The sequence below is a fragment of the Ambystoma mexicanum genome, chromosome 8 (genome assembly GCF_040938575.1).
Source record: "Ambystoma mexicanum isolate Mex_15411 chromosome 8, UKY_AmexF1_1, whole genome shotgun sequence".
Lineage (NCBI taxonomy): Eukaryota > Metazoa > Chordata > Amphibia > Caudata > Ambystomatidae > Ambystoma > Ambystoma mexicanum.
This window is the reverse complement of record NC_090929.1, coordinates 177,287,460-177,308,660: the sequence shown is the minus strand read 5'-3', so window position 1 is coordinate 177,308,660 and position 21,201 is coordinate 177,287,460. Positions and strand designations below refer to the sequence as shown.

Sequence of the window (21,201 nt, the reverse complement as noted above, 5' to 3'; positions counted from 1 at the left end):
ATAATTTGTTTTGTAGCCGCTAACCTTTCTTTTTTCCTCATTTTCAATCTCTCGATGTAGAGTGAGAACAAGCTGTTTACTCTCATGTCGCCCTACAAGATTGGGACGTAGGATCATGATCACCGTACAGAAGTCTTGAGTGCACAATTTTAGCAGGCCAACTAATTCAATCCCTGTGGGCCACCCACTAGAAAATTCTTTCCATCCCAGTTAAATGTGCAGTCCTTACTAGACTTCCACATTCTCCTCAATCCGAACGCAGTACTACAGAACCCCTCGCTGCATCCAGGCGCACCACCGGGCAAGCGAACAGCACTCGCTGGCACTCGGGATGCATGCACACGGATTCGCATGGCCCGTGTCTAAAGTACTGTTTCTGGTTTTGAGGGGCACCTGAGATTTCTGAAAAATAAAGTAATTAAAATTACTAAAAGTCAGATAAGTCCAAAATCCAAGATAGGTAATGAAGTTAGTCCCACAAGTAGATGTGCAGTTGGAACTTGAATACCTCCTAGTAGATTTCCAATGAGAATGGAGGATGAATGGGGAAGGCACCAACACAGCCAACAGCACTCGCTGGTACTCGGGATGCGCGAGAATGAGTCTCTCATAGATGCATACAAGATGTATCATCCCGCCATTATTCTGAAAGTATTGTTTACGTGAGGCATTGTGGGATTCTGGTTGACGTTCCATGGAGTCCTTTTACTCAAGACCATGATCTCCACCCACTATTTTATCTTCAAGAAAAACAAGGCCCAATTTGCAAACCCAGCCACCAATAGTAAGGATCATGCACACAATGTGAATTCTCAAACTGCAAATGTAGTTGCTCTTACACACTCTTCTATGAAGCATAATGCATTTTTTCCTTTTCTTAAGTTAATCTTTTACCTTTATGTAAACGCTCCACAAAACTGGGTTCTCCATTTATTGGCCTACTGAATGTATGCAGGTGTTAAGGAGAATTTTCAGTTCAGTGCTAAATTCCTCCCACCTTAGAGACCCCCAGCTCTTTTGCTGAACTTTTGGACTTTTTTTACTTTTAATTCTGTTTTCTGTGTTTCTTTTAACTTTGGAGTCCGACAAACTCCATAGGCATCATCTTTTACATTGTGGCACACAGCACCTTCAGTGCAGTGTCACAGGAAAGTCTCTTAGATTTCCCAAAAGTTTAAATACCTTCTCTTGGTGAAACTACTGTTTCCAAGAGCAGTGAAGTGAAATTGACTTTACTTACATTTTGTAACTTTCTAGACCCAGCACACACTATCTTACCATAGGGTGCTGGAGGGGTTACTTAGTATCCTCTTTGTCTAGCTTCTCATCTCATGTAACATTTGTGTTACCCTTTCTACAACTAATGGCTGGTGGCAGTGGTTTACTGTTTACTACCATTGTCTGTTATTACCGCAGACTGTGTTCGCAGCTGCAGTAAAACACCCCTGGGTGCCCATTTTGCCAAAATGGCCCTGGTCTTCTTTTTTCACCATTTCTTGTTGGGAAAGGTCCTTCTTGAGATTTTATCTGCGCAGCAAATCAGGTTTGGCACCTTTGTTCATTTTGTCTTTGGCGGGATTCACGGGTGAAGCCCGCCTCTGGCTCCAATATGTCTGGCAGGGGCAGGAAGTGAGGAAGGTGCCGGAAACTCCATGTACTTAATCCCCTTGGTTACAGGAATGTAGCCAAAGGTGATTGGCTGGCTGGCTGTTCGGCAAGTACAGCCACCCTGCTGTATGATTGACAGCTAGGCTGGAATGAATGGGAGAAATAAAAGGCGAGGCTTTTTGGCTTGGAAGGCAGAGTCGACCACTAGACGAAGGAATCCAAAGAAGAACTTGGAAGAGACGCTTGCTGCAATTCCTGGACGGTTGGTTTTCCCAGTGCAGCCCTGCTGCTGTGCTGAAGCTGTGAATTTGCCTCGACTAGAGAAGCCCTGCAAGGACGAATCAACTCCAAAGTAAGCCCGTCTGGACATCTTCTCGGAGCTGGCTGTACGTCTGCTGCTGCTGCTGGAACCAAAGTGCCAGGGAGAGGAACACCAGATTGTGTGCGTTGCTTTTAAGCCAGACCCAAGCGTCAGGAAGATCCTCTGGACTTCCCTGAAGCAGGACTGACCAAAGCAGAGTGCTGGATCTCAGATGCTATAGCTATGCCCCTCACAAGCCTCCCAGCTTGTGGCCCTTCAAGTGTTCTATTGTCTACAAACATTTCTAAAAACATTGTGCAAGACTTTTTACCTACCTGCAAAGAAGGTCTTCAGCTCCCCTAGACATTGTGCAATTAACATTGGCCTTCCTGACTCCCTGAGAGACTCTTCTTACCTTTGACTCTGTGCTTTATCTTTCCCCAGGAAAGGGTTGACATTTTTTGAAAAAGTACTTACCTGTTTAGAATTATTTGTTAACCTTTGTTTTATTCCCCTATCTAACGTTTACACCAAACTCAGCATTGCTCTAAATATACCAGTGATAAATCAGTGTCCAAGCTATTTATGTCACCTTAGGGTGTAGGAAGTGTCTGCGTGCCATCCCCAATGGGCATCATCTGATTTAGAGAAACTAAGAGTGTGTTTTGAAGTGTATTAGAAGTGTTACATATATTGCTCCCTTGTGAAGAAGGCTTATACAACTGACTGTAAAATAAATTAATAATTGTTTTATCAGTAAAAGTTTATTTTAATAACTGTACTGTGAAACTCTGTGTCACAACATGACTGCTCACATTGACCTCTCTTGAGATAAGCCTGGTGCTCAGCAACACTACCAACCTGTGTAGTTCAGACTTATTCCAAAGGTTGTGTCCCTATTGCCAAGAGGTCAGGGTTATTGAAGTGCACCCCAGGGTACTGTATACAATGTTGCCTAACAGCAGGTGTAACTCCACCGTTAGGCTGGTTCAGACTGGTGCAGGAGAAGAAAGGGAAAGAGTGGAGGAATGAGTAGGCGGTGAGGTTGTAACGAAAGTCTAGGGGCGAGGGTGAAAAACTGTGTCTGACAGTAAGCTTAGGGAGCACAGTGGCAGGAGAACTAGGACAAAGGTTTCTGTTCAATGGCTTTCTCCACAACGGGTACATTTACATGGGGAGGCCGGTGGGCAGAGCTAAGTGATTAAGAAAGTAGATTTCAGCGCTCTTTCCGTTGTCCATTGTCTGTTCATACAACCAAAATGTTGTGAAGCGGCTTCCATAATAATGCGCCAGCTCTGTAGTACAATCAGATTTATTGCTTCAAGTTGCATCAGGTGACATCGAGAGAGATTTTATGGAGAGCCCACTGGCTCCCACCACCCAAGCTACATCTTCATCAACTGCCTAGGTTAGAACCCCAACCACACAACACTCTGCTCAGGCACACAGGGCTCCACGCTAACATTCCACACTGACATCACCACTCATGCATACAGGGCCAAGCCTCAGATATAACACAAAAAATATAAAAGTTTCTGATGTTTGTTAATCTGCTTAGAATCACATGCTGTGCATAGTCCGACATCCAGTGGTCACCGCAGAGTATTGCATTTTGTTTTTCGTAGTCGAAAAGGGGACGTCGATAAGGCGTGTCTGTAACACTATCCCTATAGTGACGTGCAGTGTACCCACAATCCCTCACGCGTCGAGGTCCCTCAGATTGTTTTTTTCCGCCCAGTTATTGGTCGCCTTTATGCGGAGCTCCTCGAGAGACCTTGCAAAATCATTTCCTCGACCCTTGGTCGTTTACTATTATTTATAACCATACACATAGATCCCTCCCTCGACGTAGAAGCTGTTCTCTTCTGAGCAAGATCTTCGACGGAGGGACGAGCGGAGGAGATCCTTTGGCGCTGCCGAACACGTGGCCTGGCCTCGCCGGCAGGGGAGTTCTACGAGACATGCTTCTCAAACACCCAGAAGACAGTAGACCTTTTGTTCCAACTGGGCTTCTCCATCAACGAGAAAAAGTCCAGCTTAGACCCCAGCCAAGTCAAACAATTCCTAGGGGCTCTAATTCGAACAAAGGACGGCCTCGTCTTCCCCTCCAACGAGAGGGTCCAAAATATGCTGTTTCAGATCCCTCAATATGTGGCCGGTCGAGAGGTGACGGTACGCAAAGCAATGCGCTTGCTAGGAATGATGGCGTCATGTATTTATTTGGTACCTCACGTGCGCCTGCGCATGCGCCCAATGCAAGAGTGGCTCAACAGCCAGTGGTGTCAGGCCAGCGGACAATGGGACGATCTAGTGGTGGTCTCGCAGGCCTTGGTTGTCTCGCTACGGTGGTGGTCAAAGGAAAACCTGGTAATAGGGAAACCATTTGCCACCCCCGCAGTGGAAGCCACTCTAAGCACAGACGCACCACTCACAGGATGGGGGGCTCACCTATCCCATCAGACTACTCACGGAGTTTGGACTCCGAGCGTAGCTTCCAAGCACATAAACTTATTAGAGCTCCTTGCGGTGTTCAAGGCACTAAAAGCCTTCCAGACACACCTACAAGGGAAGACCGTGATGGTCCTCACGGACAGCACCACAGCCATGTACTACCTCAACAAGCAAGGGGGCACTCACTCTCCAGGACTGTCCAAGCTGTCCCAAAACATCTGGAAGTGGGCTCTCAGACACATGTTCCTATTGTCACAACATGTACCAGGGGAACTCAATCTGCTAGCAGACGAACTCAGCAGAAACTTTCCTCTGCCCTCAGAGTACGAATGGCGATTACACGAAGACATTGTCTTTGACGTCTTCACACAATGGGGCTTCTCAGAAATAGACCTCTTCGCAACTCTGGAGAACGCACAATGCCTAGATTACGCCTCCAGATACCCACAGAACCGCTCGAAAGGGAACGGTCTCTGGATACCATGGTCAGGTAAATTTGTTTACGCTTCCCCCCCCCCCGCACCCCCCGACTCCTCTGCTGAACAAGATAGTGTACAAGATGCACCAGGAACCAGTCATCATGATACTGTTAGCCCCGATGTGGGCCCGCCAACCATGGTTCGCGCACCTGATGGAGATGTCCCTATCCCCTCCAGTGAAACTGCCCTGCCCGTACAACTTGCTGTCACAGGACAAGGGCAAGACACTACACCCATGCCCACAGAACATGAACTTAGCAGCCTGGCTCCTGAGGTCATAGAATTTGGCCATTAACAACTCCCTCAGAGATGCATGGACATTCTCAGAGAATCAAGAAAACCCAACACTCGCCACTGCTATTCTAGCAAGTGGAAGAGATTTGTCGTCTGGTGTAGAGGTAAGAGCATCAACCCAGTCCACACAAATTGTCCTTTACCTGACCCATTTACTGGACTCAGGTCTAGTGTTCAATTCTATTAAAGTCCATCTAGCTGCACTTTCGGCGGACACCACCTCTCAACTTAAGGTGTCATGGTGGAAAGTCCCAGTTATCAAAGCCTTCATTGAGGGGGTAAAGAGAATACACCCTCCGATAGCAAACCCAGCTCCCAGCTGGGACCTTAATATAGTACTTACAAGGCTCATGGGCTCACCCTTTGAACCCATGCACAAGGCAAAAGACCTCACTCTTAAGACTGCTTTCCTAATAGCTATCACCTCCATTAGGAGAGTAAGTGAACTACAGGCTCTTTCTATTCTAGACCCCTTCGTAACAGTTCACAAAGATAAGGTGGTTCTACGCACACACCAAGGTTTGCACCGAAATTCATTTCGATATTCCATGTCAACCAGTCAATAGAACTACCAACGTTCTTTCAAAACCCTTCCAATTTGGGAGAAAAGAGCCTGCATGCACTCGATGTGCGCAGAGCTCTCATGTTTTATGTGGAAAGAACTAGGCCACTGAGAAAGACTAATCAGTTCTTTGTCTCGGTGGCAGCAGGAAGAGAAGGAGATGCAGTCTCAAAGTCCACTATATCTAGATGGATTGTTCAATGCATCACTCTCTGTTACACTCTTGCTAAGAGAGAACTACCCTTCAAGCCAAGAGCACACTCTACTCGAGGCACTGGGGCATCCATAGCATTCATTGCAAACGTTCCCCTTGAGTCCATTTGCAAAGCGGCAACCTGGAGTTCTGTACACACCTTTACAAAACACTACTGTCTAGATACTCTAGATCTGATTCCCAGGTGGGACAAGCAGTATTAAGACATCTTTTCTCTACTGTTCCTTCTCACAACCCACCTCCAACTCCGGGTACTGCTCGCTAGTCTATGCACAGCATGTGATTCTAAGCATATTAACAAACCTCAGAAGACAATGCATTACTTACCGTAAAAGCATTTCTGATGGTTGTATCTGCTTAGATTCACATGCGCCCACCTTTCCTCCACGCTCGGATGGAAGGAACATAGACATCTTTCTACATCTCTCTCTCTTTTCTGTACTCACTCACGTATAGAAGGCTCCCTCAGGGCAGAAAAAATACAAACAGAGGCACCTCGACGCGTGAGGGATTGTGGGTACACTGCACGTCACTATAGGGATAGTGTTACAGACATGCCTTGTCAATGTCCTCTTTTCGACTACGAAAAACAAAATGCAATACTCCGCGGTGACCACTGGATGTCGGACTATGCACAGCATGTGAATCTAAGCAGATACAACCATCAGAAATGCTTTTACGGTAAGTAATGCATTGTCTTGCATAGAAAATACTTTACTGCTTGGCTTCTGCCCTGGATGTCCAGTGGTTAGTAGGAATGTTCATAGTTTTGATGGCACTTTGCGTTGAACAAGGCTGTCCTAGCCAACACTGAACTTTACTGTCGGATCCGAGTAGGGTGAGTAAAGGTAGCTATTTGGTGCTAAAAATATGCAAGCAATTGTTTGCCATTGCCAAGATTCACATTGTATTGTACCTTGTATGAAAGCACTTTCAGAATAAAAGCCATTGTCCTTGCCTCTGTTTGTACATTGGACTCCAGCTAAGAATTTTAGGTATTGTACTCTTTATTTTGGCAATTTGTGAGTAAGCGCATTTTTGGAGAGTAAAACGCAATTATCATTTCTGACTGGCATATTTTTAGCCAAGTAAAATTATATTTACATTTTAAAGAAATTGATATCTTTCTGTTAAACCCAATTTCCTTTTCAGGTATCTAACTGTTCACTTAAATGAAAAGAATTATTTTTAATGATACAGGCAGTTTTCACATTACAGTGCAATAGCAGAGGTGTTTCCCAGGCATCTCGTCTGAACAGTGACAAGTGCAGATGGCACGACGAGTCAGACACAAGCACGCTTGTTTCTCTTTACTTTATAGGGATTTTTCACCTGATTTTTGCAGTGTAGGCAGGTTCAGAGCCCATCTGGCGCTCTGCTTGTACAGTATAGCAGTGTGACCTCTTAAGAATTATTTTGCAGGGGTTCCAAGATGGCCGCGATGCTAGGTGCACCTCAGCCGACTCGACCACATCCCATGGGGCCGGAAAATGTGCTTAAAAGTGATTGCTAGCCCTCCCCAGAATCGATCTGCAGAGCAGGCAGCGCTGTGAGCCAGCGGAATCAATAGACGCGCACCGGCATCTGCTCCCAAAGCAGTTTTATCAGCCATGGATGCGGGGAGAAGTTTCACCTGCAGCCCGCCAACGTGATCACAGCATCCAGCAGAGGGAACTTCGTGGCCGTGCCCACCAGTCCTGGCGCCGCCTCGGAGTGACAGGTATCGAGACGAAGAGGAGCAGAACAAGAAGGCGAGATAGGGGGCCAAGAGGAGCTGCTAGCCCGCTCTTAACTCTAGATCCAGTGACGAGTATCGGCCCGGAACACCGTTCACCCCCCACCACCGGGCACAGCAAGAGGCGCCAGGCAGCTACTACAGCGTAGGGGGGATGGGGGCTGCCAATCCGAACCAAGCTGGGACCAGGAATGTGGGAAAGCCCCGCAGAAGAGGAGGGAGAGAATCGGGACGCCGAGGACCCGCAGAGAACTTGGCGGCGCAGTCTGGGAGTAAGTCACACATACACTGGGTGAGCAAGCGCCTGATCCACGCTACCCAGACACTCTAACCAACTGGTGCCACTGCTGGGTGACCGTCGCTACTACCCACAGAGCAATTCCACCAGCCTCTTACATAGAAGTAAGGGTACAGGGGCGTGGCTTGGAGCCGACGCGATGCAGTCACTCCTCTAAAGCCGCCCGTGGACGGCCCGCTGCTTCAGCTAAAATTGTGCGGTTCCTGTGGCCTATACGATCCACCGACGCCAGCTATGTGGATCGGAACCGATGGAGCACTAGCGGCTCAAAGATGAAAGCTGGGAGAGGGAGCACTATGTCCGTACTTGTCGCCTGAATCCTGGCCCCCCCCCCCTCTGCGGCTCAGAGAATCCAAGATGGCGGGCGCACTTATGATGGCGGCCGCAGTCACGAGTCGAAGGCGATCCTTCCCGTAACACTTGAGCCGGAGGGGACGGTCGGACATCCGGATATCCAGACAAATGGGGACTATTTCCATCGGCCGGCAAGGGCCCCCCCCTGGAACCGGCAGAGAGCCCCGCATACATCGGCCCCGTTTTGCGCACCCTCTCCCTTCTTCCTGGGGCGCCCCGGCCCACGCCGCCTACACACTTCCTGCGGACAGAGATCTACGCGGCTGCGTTGGTGGCCCACCTGGATGCTCGGTGGGGCCTACTTTCCGGCTCATGGACACAGATATCGGCCCTAAGAAGCGATTCAATTCCTGGAGCGAAGATGAGACCCTTCCCCCAACGGTTGGCGGCGGGAGCCCCCTGAGAGATTTAAGGTGGGCCTAGCTCGCATGCGCTTCTCCCTGAGCGCTTCCTGGGGCGCCCTGGCCCACAGTCCGGCTCCTCCTCACCACTACATCGCTCCCGGCGGCCATTGTCCTGCCTCTAACTAGCGCGATGTCAAAGCAACAAAAGACCACCAAGTCTTCGGACATAGTAACTCTGCTGACCGCTTCCGACAAAGCTAAAAAACATGATTCTGGCACCTCTATCCCACGGGAATCCCTAGATAACAAGGGACCCTTGGCGACCAAAGAAGATATTCCTGAATTCATGGCTGATATCAAATCAGAATTCCGCTCTTGTATGACAGAACTCACAACTAAACTGGAAAGCACAGACAAAAAGGTCTCGGAGGTTGAACATAGAGTAGGAGTTGTTGAGGATCATATCCAAGACCATGCCTCCGCGCTAACAGAGGTCCAACGCTCAATCGGACTACTGCAGGACAGGTGCGATATCCTGGAATACAAGCAAGAAGACCTCGAAAATAGGGCCCGGCGCAACAACCTCCGCATTCGGGGGGTTCCCACCTCGATCCTAGACAAGGGGTTAGCTGAATATGTGGGCCTTTTTTTCCAATCTCTTCTCCCCGACTTCGAAGATTCACTGCTTCTCCTGGATCGCACCCACAGGCTGAACCCCCGACGCGGAGTGGAATCGGATGGCCCCCCCGACATCATTACTAGGGTGCACTTCTTTACTACGAAGGAAGCCATCTCGGCAATAAGCCGCTCCAAAGACGAAATTACATTTCAAGGGACTTCTCTCCAGATCTTCCAGGACCTTTCTCCGCTTACTGTTTAAAAGAGGCGAGCCCTTCAGCCTTTAACCGCCCTTCTTCAGGCTCAAAAAATTTGCTACAGATGGCTCTTTCCCACAGCCTTGCAATTTTCCTACAAGGGCTCGCTCAGGAAAATTAGCCACTTGGAAGATGCTACCGACATCCTACGTCCAGATGCCTCCAACCCCTCGTCTCTCCCGCCCTCCGAAGCAGCGGCTGATTCAAGTCTGATGGCCTCCCCTAATCCCACACAAAACTCTTGGTCGAGGGTTCCCAGATTCCGGAAGAGGAAATAGCCAGATGCGACCCCATGGTGGAGTTTCCACCTCGATCCTGGCTCACAGTCCGGCACCATGATCCGACCTACACCCCCAGGAACACAGATAAGCTTTATTCTTTAAGCAGCGGGCATTATTCCACGGCCCATGCCCGGTTCCAAGGCACAATCCACCTACGAGTCCTTGGAACAAACCACTACGATTGCTCATAAAGTTAGCCATGTTGGCTACACACTGTTCGATGGCCCCGTTGGCCAAGGGAGGCATTAGACCCGCAAAAGGTCAGCCACCCTCAGTAAAAACTCGGTCCCCCGTTGGCGGCCGAGAAAAATCCCACAGGCAGGTTGGGGAATGGCTACACACTCCGCGACATGATGGCTGATTCCTCTATATCTCCCCCTCTCCCCCAAGACTCGCCAACCTCCCCGGCCCTGGACCCGGAACATCGAACTTTAAGGTTTGTCTCCCTGAATGTCAAGGGACTAAATTCACCCACCAAACGCAAGTCTATCCTACAGAAGCTTCAGAATGACGGTGCAGCTGTGGCTATGCTACAAGAAATCCACCTGTGCCGGCATACCACAGCCGCCTGCGCTCCCGAGACTTTCCGAAGCAACTTATCGCGTCTGGGAACTCCAAGAGGGGTGGCACAGCTATCCTATTCGGGAGGGGCCTGAACCCTCAGATTCTGGACTCTATAAGCTGCTCGGAGGGGCGATACATGGCAGTGAAATGCCTGTTACTAGGACAACTCTACTCTATAATCTCTGTATACGCACCCAACTCAGGCCAGGCGCCGTTCTATGAATCCCTGTGTACAACCCTCTCCCTGTTTTTGGAGGGCCAGATAGTGATCGGAGGGGACTTCAATGGGGTCCTGGACCCCTCGAAAGACAAGTCTCACCCACCTAGCGCTGGAGACCTCACCATAGCCCTGGCTCTCTTACAACTATTTAGAACCTTGGGGGTGGTGGATTCATGGAGAGTACTCCACCCATCCGAAAGAGACTTTTCCTTTTATTCCTATGTCCACCGGACCTTCTCCAGGATAGATCTTCTCCTAGTGTCCCCACAAATCTTTACGTTTACAAACGATGTGACGATTGGCTCCAGAATCTTGTCTGGTAATGCTCCGGTGACCCTTGAGATCCGAGTGCAGGTGGACCCTATATGATCCGATTCTCAACGAGATGCCACTGAGGGACGCAATCGCAACCACGATCTCCAACTTCTTTAAGGAAAACCCCAGTGAGGACACCTCTACCGCCAACACTTGGGACACAATGAAGGCAGTAGTGCAGGGTGAACTGATTGCGCAAGGAGCGGCCTATCATGGACACAAGCGTCAAACTCGCCACAGCCTTGAAGATCTTAAAAATGCAGAAAGGACCCATAAAACCCAGCGAGCCATCCGGATAGCACAGAAAAAGATTGAGGCCCACTATGCTGAACACACTGCCCACCAAATGGCAAATGCAAAACAGTTTTATTATGCTAAAAACAACAAAGCAAATAAGCTACTAGTGGCCAAACTTGCCAAAGCAAAGAGGAACAATACAATTGTGGGCCTGCGGGACCAATGAGGCAAGGTCCATTACGCTGACCAGGACAAGCTGCGGCCCATCTAACTCAGGTGATGACCGCTCCGGCGCGGGACATGGAGGAACAGAAGGAATACTTGCGGGGTGCGGCACTTCCCTGGCTAAAAAGATCAGCCCGTGACTCTCAGGAGGCGCCGATCACTGACGAAGAAGTGGGCGAGGCAATAAAAGCTCTCAAATCCCGAGCCCCTGGCCCTGATGGCTATACAACCAGGTTCTACAAGATTTTTAAACCCCGGCTATTAGCACCTTTGGTACAGTTGTTTAACTTGTTCAGGACCACGGGCACTGTAACCCCGTCCATGCAGGAGTCAATTACGGTCTTACTACCTAAACCAGGGGGCGATCCGAAGAACCCTGCATCATATAGACCCATTGCCCTGCTCAATATAGATGCCAACATTGACTCTAAAATCCTGGCCTCTCGTCTGTCTCGATTCTTGCCGGAGATAATCAGTGCGGATCAGAGTGGCTTCCTCAGACACCGCTCCATGGCCGACAACATTCGAAGAGCCTTGGATCTGGTGGAACTCGCTTCCCGAGATTCCCGGGAGTTGGTGCTTCTGGCCCTGGACGCAACCAAGGCGTTTGACAAAGTGGATTGGACCTTCATGAGGCTTACCCTGGAGGCTTTTGGATTTGGCCCGGAGTTCTGCACCATGACGCTGGCAAATTACAAAGCCCCCAAAACCCTTCTTAGAGTTAACGGCACCCTCTCCTCCCCTATCAACCTAACTTGCGGAACCCGACAGGGATGCCCGCTGTCGCCACTCCTCTTCGCTTTAATTATGGAACCGTTTGCCCAGCGGATCAGGTTGAATCCTGCAGTCGAAGACTTTCAATCGGGCTCGGCGCACCACAAGCTGGCCCTCTACGCAGATGATTTCCTCCTGACTATCACGAAACCCCGCTCATCCCTCCCTCAAGCCCTGGCTGAGATAACGAGCTATGGCAGGGTCACAGGCTTCACAGTTAACTACCGGAAATCAGTCGCCATGGGAGTGGGCTTGTCCCGGGAAGCCCGAGAAGCCATATTTCCGCTGTGCCCAATACACTGGTCGACCAAAGAACTTAGCTACTTGGGAGCTCAGATACCGGCCAGTCCAAGCGAAACTTATCGGGCTAATTTTCCCCCATTATTTACGAACTTGGAGGCAGATTTGAGACGCTGGACAACAGAGGAGATATCGCTGATGGGCCGTATTACAGCCTGTAAGATGAACTTACTGCCGAGATTTCTGTATGCATGCTCCACACTCCCGGTGCCGGTCCCGGCGCCAGCCCTTCAACGCTTACAGAAGAATATGCTGCAGTTTATTTGGAGAAAATGCTGCAGTTTATTTGGAGGGAGAAAAAACCCAGGATCCCTAAATCTACGATGCTGGGCAACGTGAAACTGGGTGGGCTCGGGGTCCCTGACTTGCAGAAATACCAAATGGCGGCTCACCTGTCTTGTATCCAATCATGGCAAGTCCTTACCAACCGCCCTGGATGGGTAGACCTCGAACAAGCGCAGCTGCCCCTCCCACTATGCTTTCTCCCACATGTCCCCCCTCCAGAACGGCGACAGTGGCGGAATCTCCTGGCATCCACCAAACACACCATTTCGGTGTGGGACAAGGCGCTGAAACAGAAGAAGATCCCGACGGGGCTCAGCCCCCTCTCCCCAGTGTTCATGAACCCTACCTTCTCTCCTGGTCTGTCTCCCCGGAATTTTAAGGCCTGGACTGCAGGAGGCCTGGAGACCCTGGGTCAACTTTTTGAAGGGGGCCAACCCTGCACCTTTGAGCGATGCAAAGAACTATTTGGGATCCAGAACAAGATCGGTTCACATATACCCAACTACGCCACTGGTGCACCCATCCTCAGACTCGCCAGACGGCTACTTGTCCCCCCACAGCCATCAAACTGACTCTTAAGGAGCTTCTGCCCCGAGGAAGAATCTCCACTCTGTACAAGCGCCTCCAAACGGACTTCCTAACCTCCAAGACCCGGTATATGGCCCTGTGGGAGGCGGACCTGGGCCATCCGATTGAAGACCAACAGTGGGTCGACATCTGGTCCCGGGCTCACACCTCCTCATCATGCATCACGAATAGAGAGTGTGCCTACAAGATCCTCCTCCGGTGGTACTACCCTCCCCTAAGACTCCACCACATGAACTCCATGATCAACCCTCAATGCTGGAGGCAGTGCGGCCAAATAGGCTCCTCCTTCCACGTGGTGGTCCTGCCCCAAGGCCCAAGCCTTTTGGAAACGATGCCTAGCGACGATAGCGGACATCACTCAGGTGCGACTGCCCTTGGCCCCCGAGCCTATCCTCCTTGGAGCACCGGTCCCCGGGATCTACCCCAGGTCTGGCCCCAAGGCCAAACTATTGTCACAATGCCTACTTGCGGGTAGGAACGTGATAGCCCGCACCTGGAAAACGACGAAAGGCCCTCTCATGCCTTTCTGGTGGATGAAGGTCTGGGACATCCTGATCGCTGAGAAGGTGACTGCTGCCGGAGCAGGCACCTTGCATCGATTTCGCAACATCTAGGGTCCGGTATTGGAGTTTGACCAAAGGTTCAAAGCCCTGACTTTCAAGCCCCAACTGGCCAGGAGAACTATTCGGGATGGAGACCCCTACAGGGAAGTGAAGAAGGAACTTGAGCCCGAGGGGTGGGGTGGGAAGAGCGTCAAATGGGATTACTGTATGCCACATGTCACAAGTAATTAAGCTTTGTATTGCCATAACCTGCCTGTTTAAAATAAACACGTTTTAAAAAAAAAAAAGAAGTAAGGGTACAGCGCATCCAGAAGGGTGCCGAGCAAAAGTCTGGCCCCCCGGTGGCACCAGAAATGGAGCTTAGACTTGACACTCTGCACTCAGAGAGAGGGAGGTAGTCGGTAAATCAAGAAGCAGCCCCCGAACAGCCCCATTGTCACAAAGGACATAAACAGAGGCACATTACAGTAGAACTGGCAACCAAGACCACAGCCCGGGGTTGATGGGGGAAATCCCACCTCGCACCCCTCCTGGGTGGAGTTGCGCAGGGCAGAACAGGCGCTGGTGGAGGCCCCGGCCGCTTCAAGGACCCGCAACCGCGGAAACCACACTATTGCAGACATTAGCAGATACCCCTTTCGCAGGACCAATATACCCCTGTCTCGGCTTGGGCGGGGAGCCCCCAGCGGCCCAGACGGCATCCGGCCCCCCGAGGGGGGCCTATCCCAGGAGTCCCGAAGCTTAAAGACTCACGACACCCCTTAAAAACACAATGAGAAGATGAGGCCAGACTCTCCAGGTGAGGGAGGAGGGGGGTCCCTTGGAGCACTAGGGCTGACTCAACGGAACCCAAAGCACAGAGCCGATTCTCCTGTGGAGCCAGAGAAGCACACAACCAGAGGCAACAAAGTAACCCATAAGTATGTTGACATATAAAGCGAACATCAACAATGTCTCAATCAAGAGGGAAAGAGCCACCATCACTGGTGAAAATCTCTTAAAAAATAAAATTAAAAAAAAGCCAGGATGGCACTCAGACCTCCCCGGTGGACCCCATACAACAGACCTGCCCTCAGAACCAGGAGAATAACCCATGCAGGAGGAACAAGACCGGCCCGTAACCCAGTCGCTGCTCAAGCAATTCTTTAATGACTTTGGAGACCAGATAAGCTCCACAGTACAAAAACAAATGAACATTCTGAGGGAGGATCTGGCAGAGGGGCTGCAGGAGACAATGAGAGACGTCAATAAAATGGAGGAGAGAATGAACACCAATGAAAGGGTGATCCAGGAGCTGATGGAAGATGCAAAACCCTGGCAACTGCCACTCATAATCTCGAACTGCAGACTGAGGATATAGAAACCAGATCCTGGTGGTCCAATATTCACATTAAATGCCTCCCGCAGGGGACACAGGACCAGGACCTCGCAGAAGTTGTGAGAAATATCTTTAGGGGCCTTCTGGAACCCGATGCAGGTCTCGCGATAAAATTCACTAGGATCCACAGAGTGGGCCCCTGCAGACAGGAACTAGGGGCGAGACCGAGAGACGTATTGGTAGCCATCCAGGACTACATGATCAAAGAAAGAATACTCCTCAAGGCTCGGAGGGCGAAACGGATCGCACACAATGGAGTAGAAATATTCTTATACCAGGATTTGGCGCAATTATCAAGAGGAGGAGAATGAGCCCAATTTTGACCTTCCTGAGAGACTGAGAGGTCCGATACAAATGGACCTTCCCATTCAGTTTACTTTTCAACTGACAGGGAAAGCAACACAGAATTACGTCATTCGACCAAGGAGCCACCCTACTGGGCATCGAAGAGGAGTGTCAGTCGCCAACCCGCCCAATTTTTTCCCAACAAAATACTTGCATATCCTAGGAATGGACCACAGTAAGACCCAAAAAGCCCAAGAAGGGGGAACACCACCCACCCCTCAGAGGTCCGTCAGCAGGAAAAGAGCAGGTCAAGAATAAGTCCCCCAACGACACCCCCGACTGAGCACGCACCGATGTGGGGGCCTACATCTCGACAGCTTGCCTGGGAAGGGTGCAAGTCAAGTCAAGTTAATGTCTGCTGTTTATGCCTAATGTGGTCCTGTGGGGGAAGCGAGGGGGGAGATTCTTGGGATGGGTTTGGGAGAACCTGCGCAGGCCAAGGCTGGGGTTAGCCAAGAATTCAACTCTCGAGACCTGAGTTTGAGGGGGGCTAGAAGCCAGTTGAATTCGCCCAGAGATTGGGGGGGGGGGGTTTGAAGGGCGGGAGGGTAGGGGAAGGAGACGCAAAGTTTGGGAAGACGGTAGGTCCATAGAGGGCGGGGGAAAGGGGAAGGAGGGAAGTATCAAAGGGGCGGCCGCAGACCCATTACGAAATCTACACAACCAGGAGATGAACACCTATGTGACAATGGGCAGCAGTAATAACCTTAAGATCATATCTCTAAACGTCAACGACCTAAACTCCCCATCCTAAAGGAAAAGAATAGAGAGACCTAAGAAGGGAACACCCAGATATAATAGTCCTGCAAGAAACGCATATCCAAACCCGGGACAGAAGTAGAATCAAGTTCTGGGGTACGCTAGACTCTTCCAAGCAACCCAACAAAAATGGGGGGGATACTCCTGGCCCTGAAAATGGGTTGGACCTCACCCCGAGAGAACGGACACTGACGACCAGGGGAGATACCTAGCAATAGCCCTGACTGGGAGAGGGGAAACCTACACTATAGCGACTCTATATGCCCCCAATTCAGACGAGGATGCATTGTTCAAAAGGCATTGACCAGACACGAAAGATTTGCTGAAACGCCCATTATCTTGACTGGGGACTTTAACATAGCCTGGGACCCTTCTATAGATGGAACCAAAATGGCACAAGGGGCACAAGGAAGACCTTCAGGGGAACTTGGGGAGAAAATTCAAGATCTGGCCCTGGTAGACGTGTGAAGGGAGTTGCAGGGAGACAAGGAGGGTTATACCTTCTACTCACATGCACAATTGAGGCACTGGGTACTCCATCCCTCCATGAAACAAGTAGGGACACGCCAATTAACCCCCTTTGAAAAATACCTGAATACGGACCCCGGGGATAGGCGGGTGGTTGCATCCATATATGCGCACTTGATAGCCGGCGAGGTTCCACCCCCAAGGCCCTATATGAAAAGATGGGAGTCATCCACGGGACACTATGGGCGAACATTCCCAAACTCACGAGATCCCTGCAAATCCCAGAGATCTGGGTTAAACTGCTTCTCCAAAGGCACCTCACGCCAGAAGACTCCACCAAATGTACCCGGGCGAATTGAAATACTGTTGGAGGGAATGTGGAAGGGAGGGAACGTGGAGCCACATATGGTGGGATTGACCCAAAATAGAGAGTTATTTGGGGGCATACGAGAGGCGATATCGCAAGTCCTGGGGTGAAGGGTGGGGGTAATGGAGGATTGGCATTGATGGGACTAGATGGGACGCTGGAGGATCTGCCTTCAAAATCAGACCGCAAACTGTACGTTATTATGATGATGGGAGCACTAGTGTTGGCGCAAAAATGGAAATCCAAGGTTCCTCCACTGGAGCACGAATGGGTGGCACAAATCTTGAACTTTTCAGCCCCGGAGTGGCTCACATACTCCCTCCAGGGGGATCAGAGTGTTTTGCATAGACTGGTCAAGGTTATTGGAATTCCTACAGGAGGGATCGAGGGTGCCCAAGGAATATGCGCCTGCTGGGCATAGTGGTATAGCCACTGATCGAACTAGAACAGGGGAGATACCCCGAGGACTGAGCAGAAGCATGCTGTGTAGCACCGACACCTGCATCAAGGAACATGCCACCCGGAGAAAGCATTTGAGGAATATGGATCTCTGTCGATCCAAAGGGGGGGAGGCTGCAGTGGAGGGGTAGAGGGTGGGTTTACTTAAGGTTGAATTTTTCTGTTTTAAAATGCAAATAAAAAGCTACGTTAAAAAAAATAAAAATGTTTGTGCAGGCTTTCCTAGATGTACTCTGAATAATGTATTGCTTGCATATCCGACTGAAAGCAATGCCTCTAACCAGTTCAAATGTGGGTGTGGGGAGGACCAGAGGATTGATTAATGTCCTGTTGTGCCTGAAAACCCAATTGGCCCTAGCTGACTCAGTGAAATGTACGCAATGGCACATTGTAACACATTTGAAATGGCTGTTAAAGGTGTGTGGATGTAATATTTCATTCTAGTGAAGACTTTCAAACTAATCCTGTGCACAAGTAAAGTAGAATCTTAAAGTCTATCAACATCGTTGACATTGTAGGCTTGGGTGTGGTTAGTTTTTAACTTAACCGATTTTGTTTATAGAACATATATTTCTTTTCCCCTCTCTGGAATAGTTTGCCATTCTTGAGGTTTTCCTCCAATGAAGCCATTCACCGAACGGAGGCCTACGAGTATGCACAGTCTTTAGGTACCCAACCATGCTCACTCCCTAATTTTCAGGTAAGAGTAATGTCTTTATTGGGGTAAAGCATTTGCATGCTCCTTGTTTCCTTGTACTCACAGGCAATACTGTACTTCTGCATGTTGGCAGCATATTATGGTCTATATACAGCTCACCATGTGAAACTTAAATAGACCTCACTTCTGCTAATAAAACATACACAGTCATTATTAAAGCTCAGAAGTATGTCTTTGTTCAGTCTTGGCAGAGATGCTTTTCTTATGTCCCTGTTAACCTAACTGGTATTGTGCCTACCTTTTTCACTCTAACCCTCCCAGCTTTAGAAATGAAGTCCAGTTAGCTGTATTTCTTGCTGTACAATAATTGGATGTAAGAAGATACAAGCACATACATACCATTTTTGTAGCGCTTGTTGAAGTTATTTGTCATTGTGTCAGTCCGCAAAATAATTTCTGGGGGATGTTGTGTGACGAATTGTTGGATTAGGTCACCTCTCCCCAAGTGGGAGCCTGTTCTTGTGAGACTAGGGAGATGAGCCTACTACGTAATGTTCCCCCTCGATGTGGCAGATACCAGGATACCTGTATCATGGAGAGACTCCTGCCCCCCCATCCCCCAACTCCCATGGGGATAAGGACTCCCGTTCTGAGAAGGCACTCCCTTTTTATTTCACTCAAGACTGATGGAGAAAGATCTATAACATCAGACTCCTCCTACATTGGTTACTGCAGTACTTCGGCTGAAGATAAAGGTCTAAACGGTACTGCGACGAGTAAACACCTAATAGTAAGAAAGAGTTGAGAACTGGCTGACACTGAGACGAGGAAACCCAGTGGAGGTAGGGTGAGCCTCACACAATCACAAAGGAAGAACCATTGTGGGCACTTGGAGAAGCTTCAATGTGGCCTCATAAAAGTGGGCGGGGGAGCAAAGCCAAGACGGAGAGATCAGGCAGTTTCAAACAGAGGGATACAGAGGCACTGAACTTCCTATTGTCCAGCAGTGCGAAGGAACAGGTGTCTGAAGAACGCCTGTGTCGAGAAAGCCTACCATGAAGCTCTGGAGCAAACAAGCTTCCTAGGAGGGACTTGGAGGTGGCGGCCAGAGGTCAGAGAGAAGAAACGCCTCTCTGTGCGAATGCCACCTGCCTATTGGTATCCCGCGCAATACCGAAATAGGAAGTAATCCGAAGGAGTGACATTTACCTGACGTATGGTACACACCGAGAGGAGAAGCGAAAAGGAAATGCTCCCAAAGCTGAAAACACAGTTCAGGAGGTACAACGTACGCCAAATCGTACTGGAAAGCAACTTAAGTGGAAGTACAGATGCCATCCTACAAAGAAGTGGTGAAGCATCCAACCCGGTGACGCAATCCCGAAACCAGGAAGTTAACGGGAAGAGCGGGAGACTCTGGGAGAGAGGCGGCTGTAACGAGTGGCTATACCTTAGTTGGCAAATTAAGAAGATGAGTTAGAATAGCTATGGGACTCGCCCTACTCATCCCAGTGGTATTGAAGACCCTCTTAAAAGAAAATCTAAACATTAAATAAATTATATTAATCCCAGGGAAGAAGTCAAGAAACAAGGAGACCTGAGAATTAGTCTCATAGAAGAAGCACATACACATGTAAGAAAGAGACGGTTTCTGATGGGAACAAAACACAGAAGATAGGAGTCAATATCCCAGACAAGGAAAGTATAAGGAAATCCAGAGGGACACAAAACAGGACGTGGAAAAGTCCAATAGGAGAACTGAATGAACTGGTAAAGAAGATGGCAGAATGCTATATTAAGATTCCATGTTGAAAGGAACATTTCATTGGGAAGTCCTCTTTCCACACCAGGAGAAGGGAGTCTTCTCCTGGTCCTTAGTAGTTTGATCTTAGTGGCAGGGTCAGGACAGGTTAGTTTTGGACTGATTGACGGACCCTTGTTTGGACTTTCATATTGATGCCGAGTACCATCGTTTTAGTTCTGTTAGGTAGGGCAACCCTTAGGTTAGGGAAAGATAGGCCTTTTCTCTTTACTTTAAATAAATACAAATCTAGAATGGCAAACCCTGGTCCGTTTCATCCTTCTGAACCTCCACGGTAGGCAGTAATGATGGTTATCAGAAAGTAATCTAATTGAATGCGTGATTTTGGGATTTCATGAGGTTTTTGCCTGCTCTTCCTCTAATGCAAACATTTGAGTGCGTGATAGACTTCCTTGTGTGCTGCATTTCATCCTGTACATGTATGGCAGTGCACATCGCAATCTTTCCAAAGTCAAATACAAGAGTAAGCAGATTTGTGCATCCACATTCATGGGAAGGCTGTCACACAGAACACGGCTATGAGTGCAAAGTGCGTGCAAACCTGTGATGCTGCTTCTATGTACTTAAAGCTATTTGGAAGTGTTTTCTTAATGCTCCACTAAGCCACATACATTTTAACTGAAACAAGACTTGATTAATGATCATCCTGCAACAGTGACTCCAGACAAAGCACTACATCCTTTTCTGTTTTATTATTAATAGGCTCAGAAATTAATTGGGGCATTTTTGTTGTTTGGTCAGTGTTGGGAAGGATTTGTCTTTTGGCAACTTTCCCACCATATTCTATGGACCCCCAAACCTTTTGTTTATTAACCTCATTTTACAGGAAAGTGAAGCTGTCCGCTTCACTCCCCTGGACTTTTGCTCATTTTGTTATTGGGGAACTGATCACTCCTTCAGACTATCGATACTGGAAAAATTTGTTTCCCTTTGGTCTTTTTTTTTTACCTTTGACCTTTTTGATTACTTTTTACCAGCACACACAGCATCTTGAAATGCAGTGCAGTGGGAATACTTTTAAATAACCTAGTCTTTTATATTTGGGATTTTTGATTTCTTTTATATGTATCTAAAGACA

The 21,201-nt window shown here is 49.0% G+C and overlaps 1 protein-coding gene across 6 annotated transcripts in view; it reads left to right on the top strand.

Annotated features, from left to right (window-relative positions):
- SEC16A (SEC16 homolog A, endoplasmic reticulum export factor) overlaps positions 1-21,201 on the top strand; it is a 1,467,667-nt gene that overhangs the window by 746,783 nt on the left and 699,683 nt on the right. For all 6 annotated transcript variants that reach the window (XR_011268503.1, XM_069609587.1, XM_069609588.1 and 3 more), the window contains exon 16: positions 18,238-18,343. Coding sequence is in view for 5 of the 6 variants with exons in the window: in XM_069609587.1 (XP_069465688.1) it covers positions 18,238-18,343 (106 nt within the window). In the remaining variant the exon portion in view is untranslated. The remainder of the gene's footprint in view (positions 1-18,237; positions 18,344-21,201) is intronic.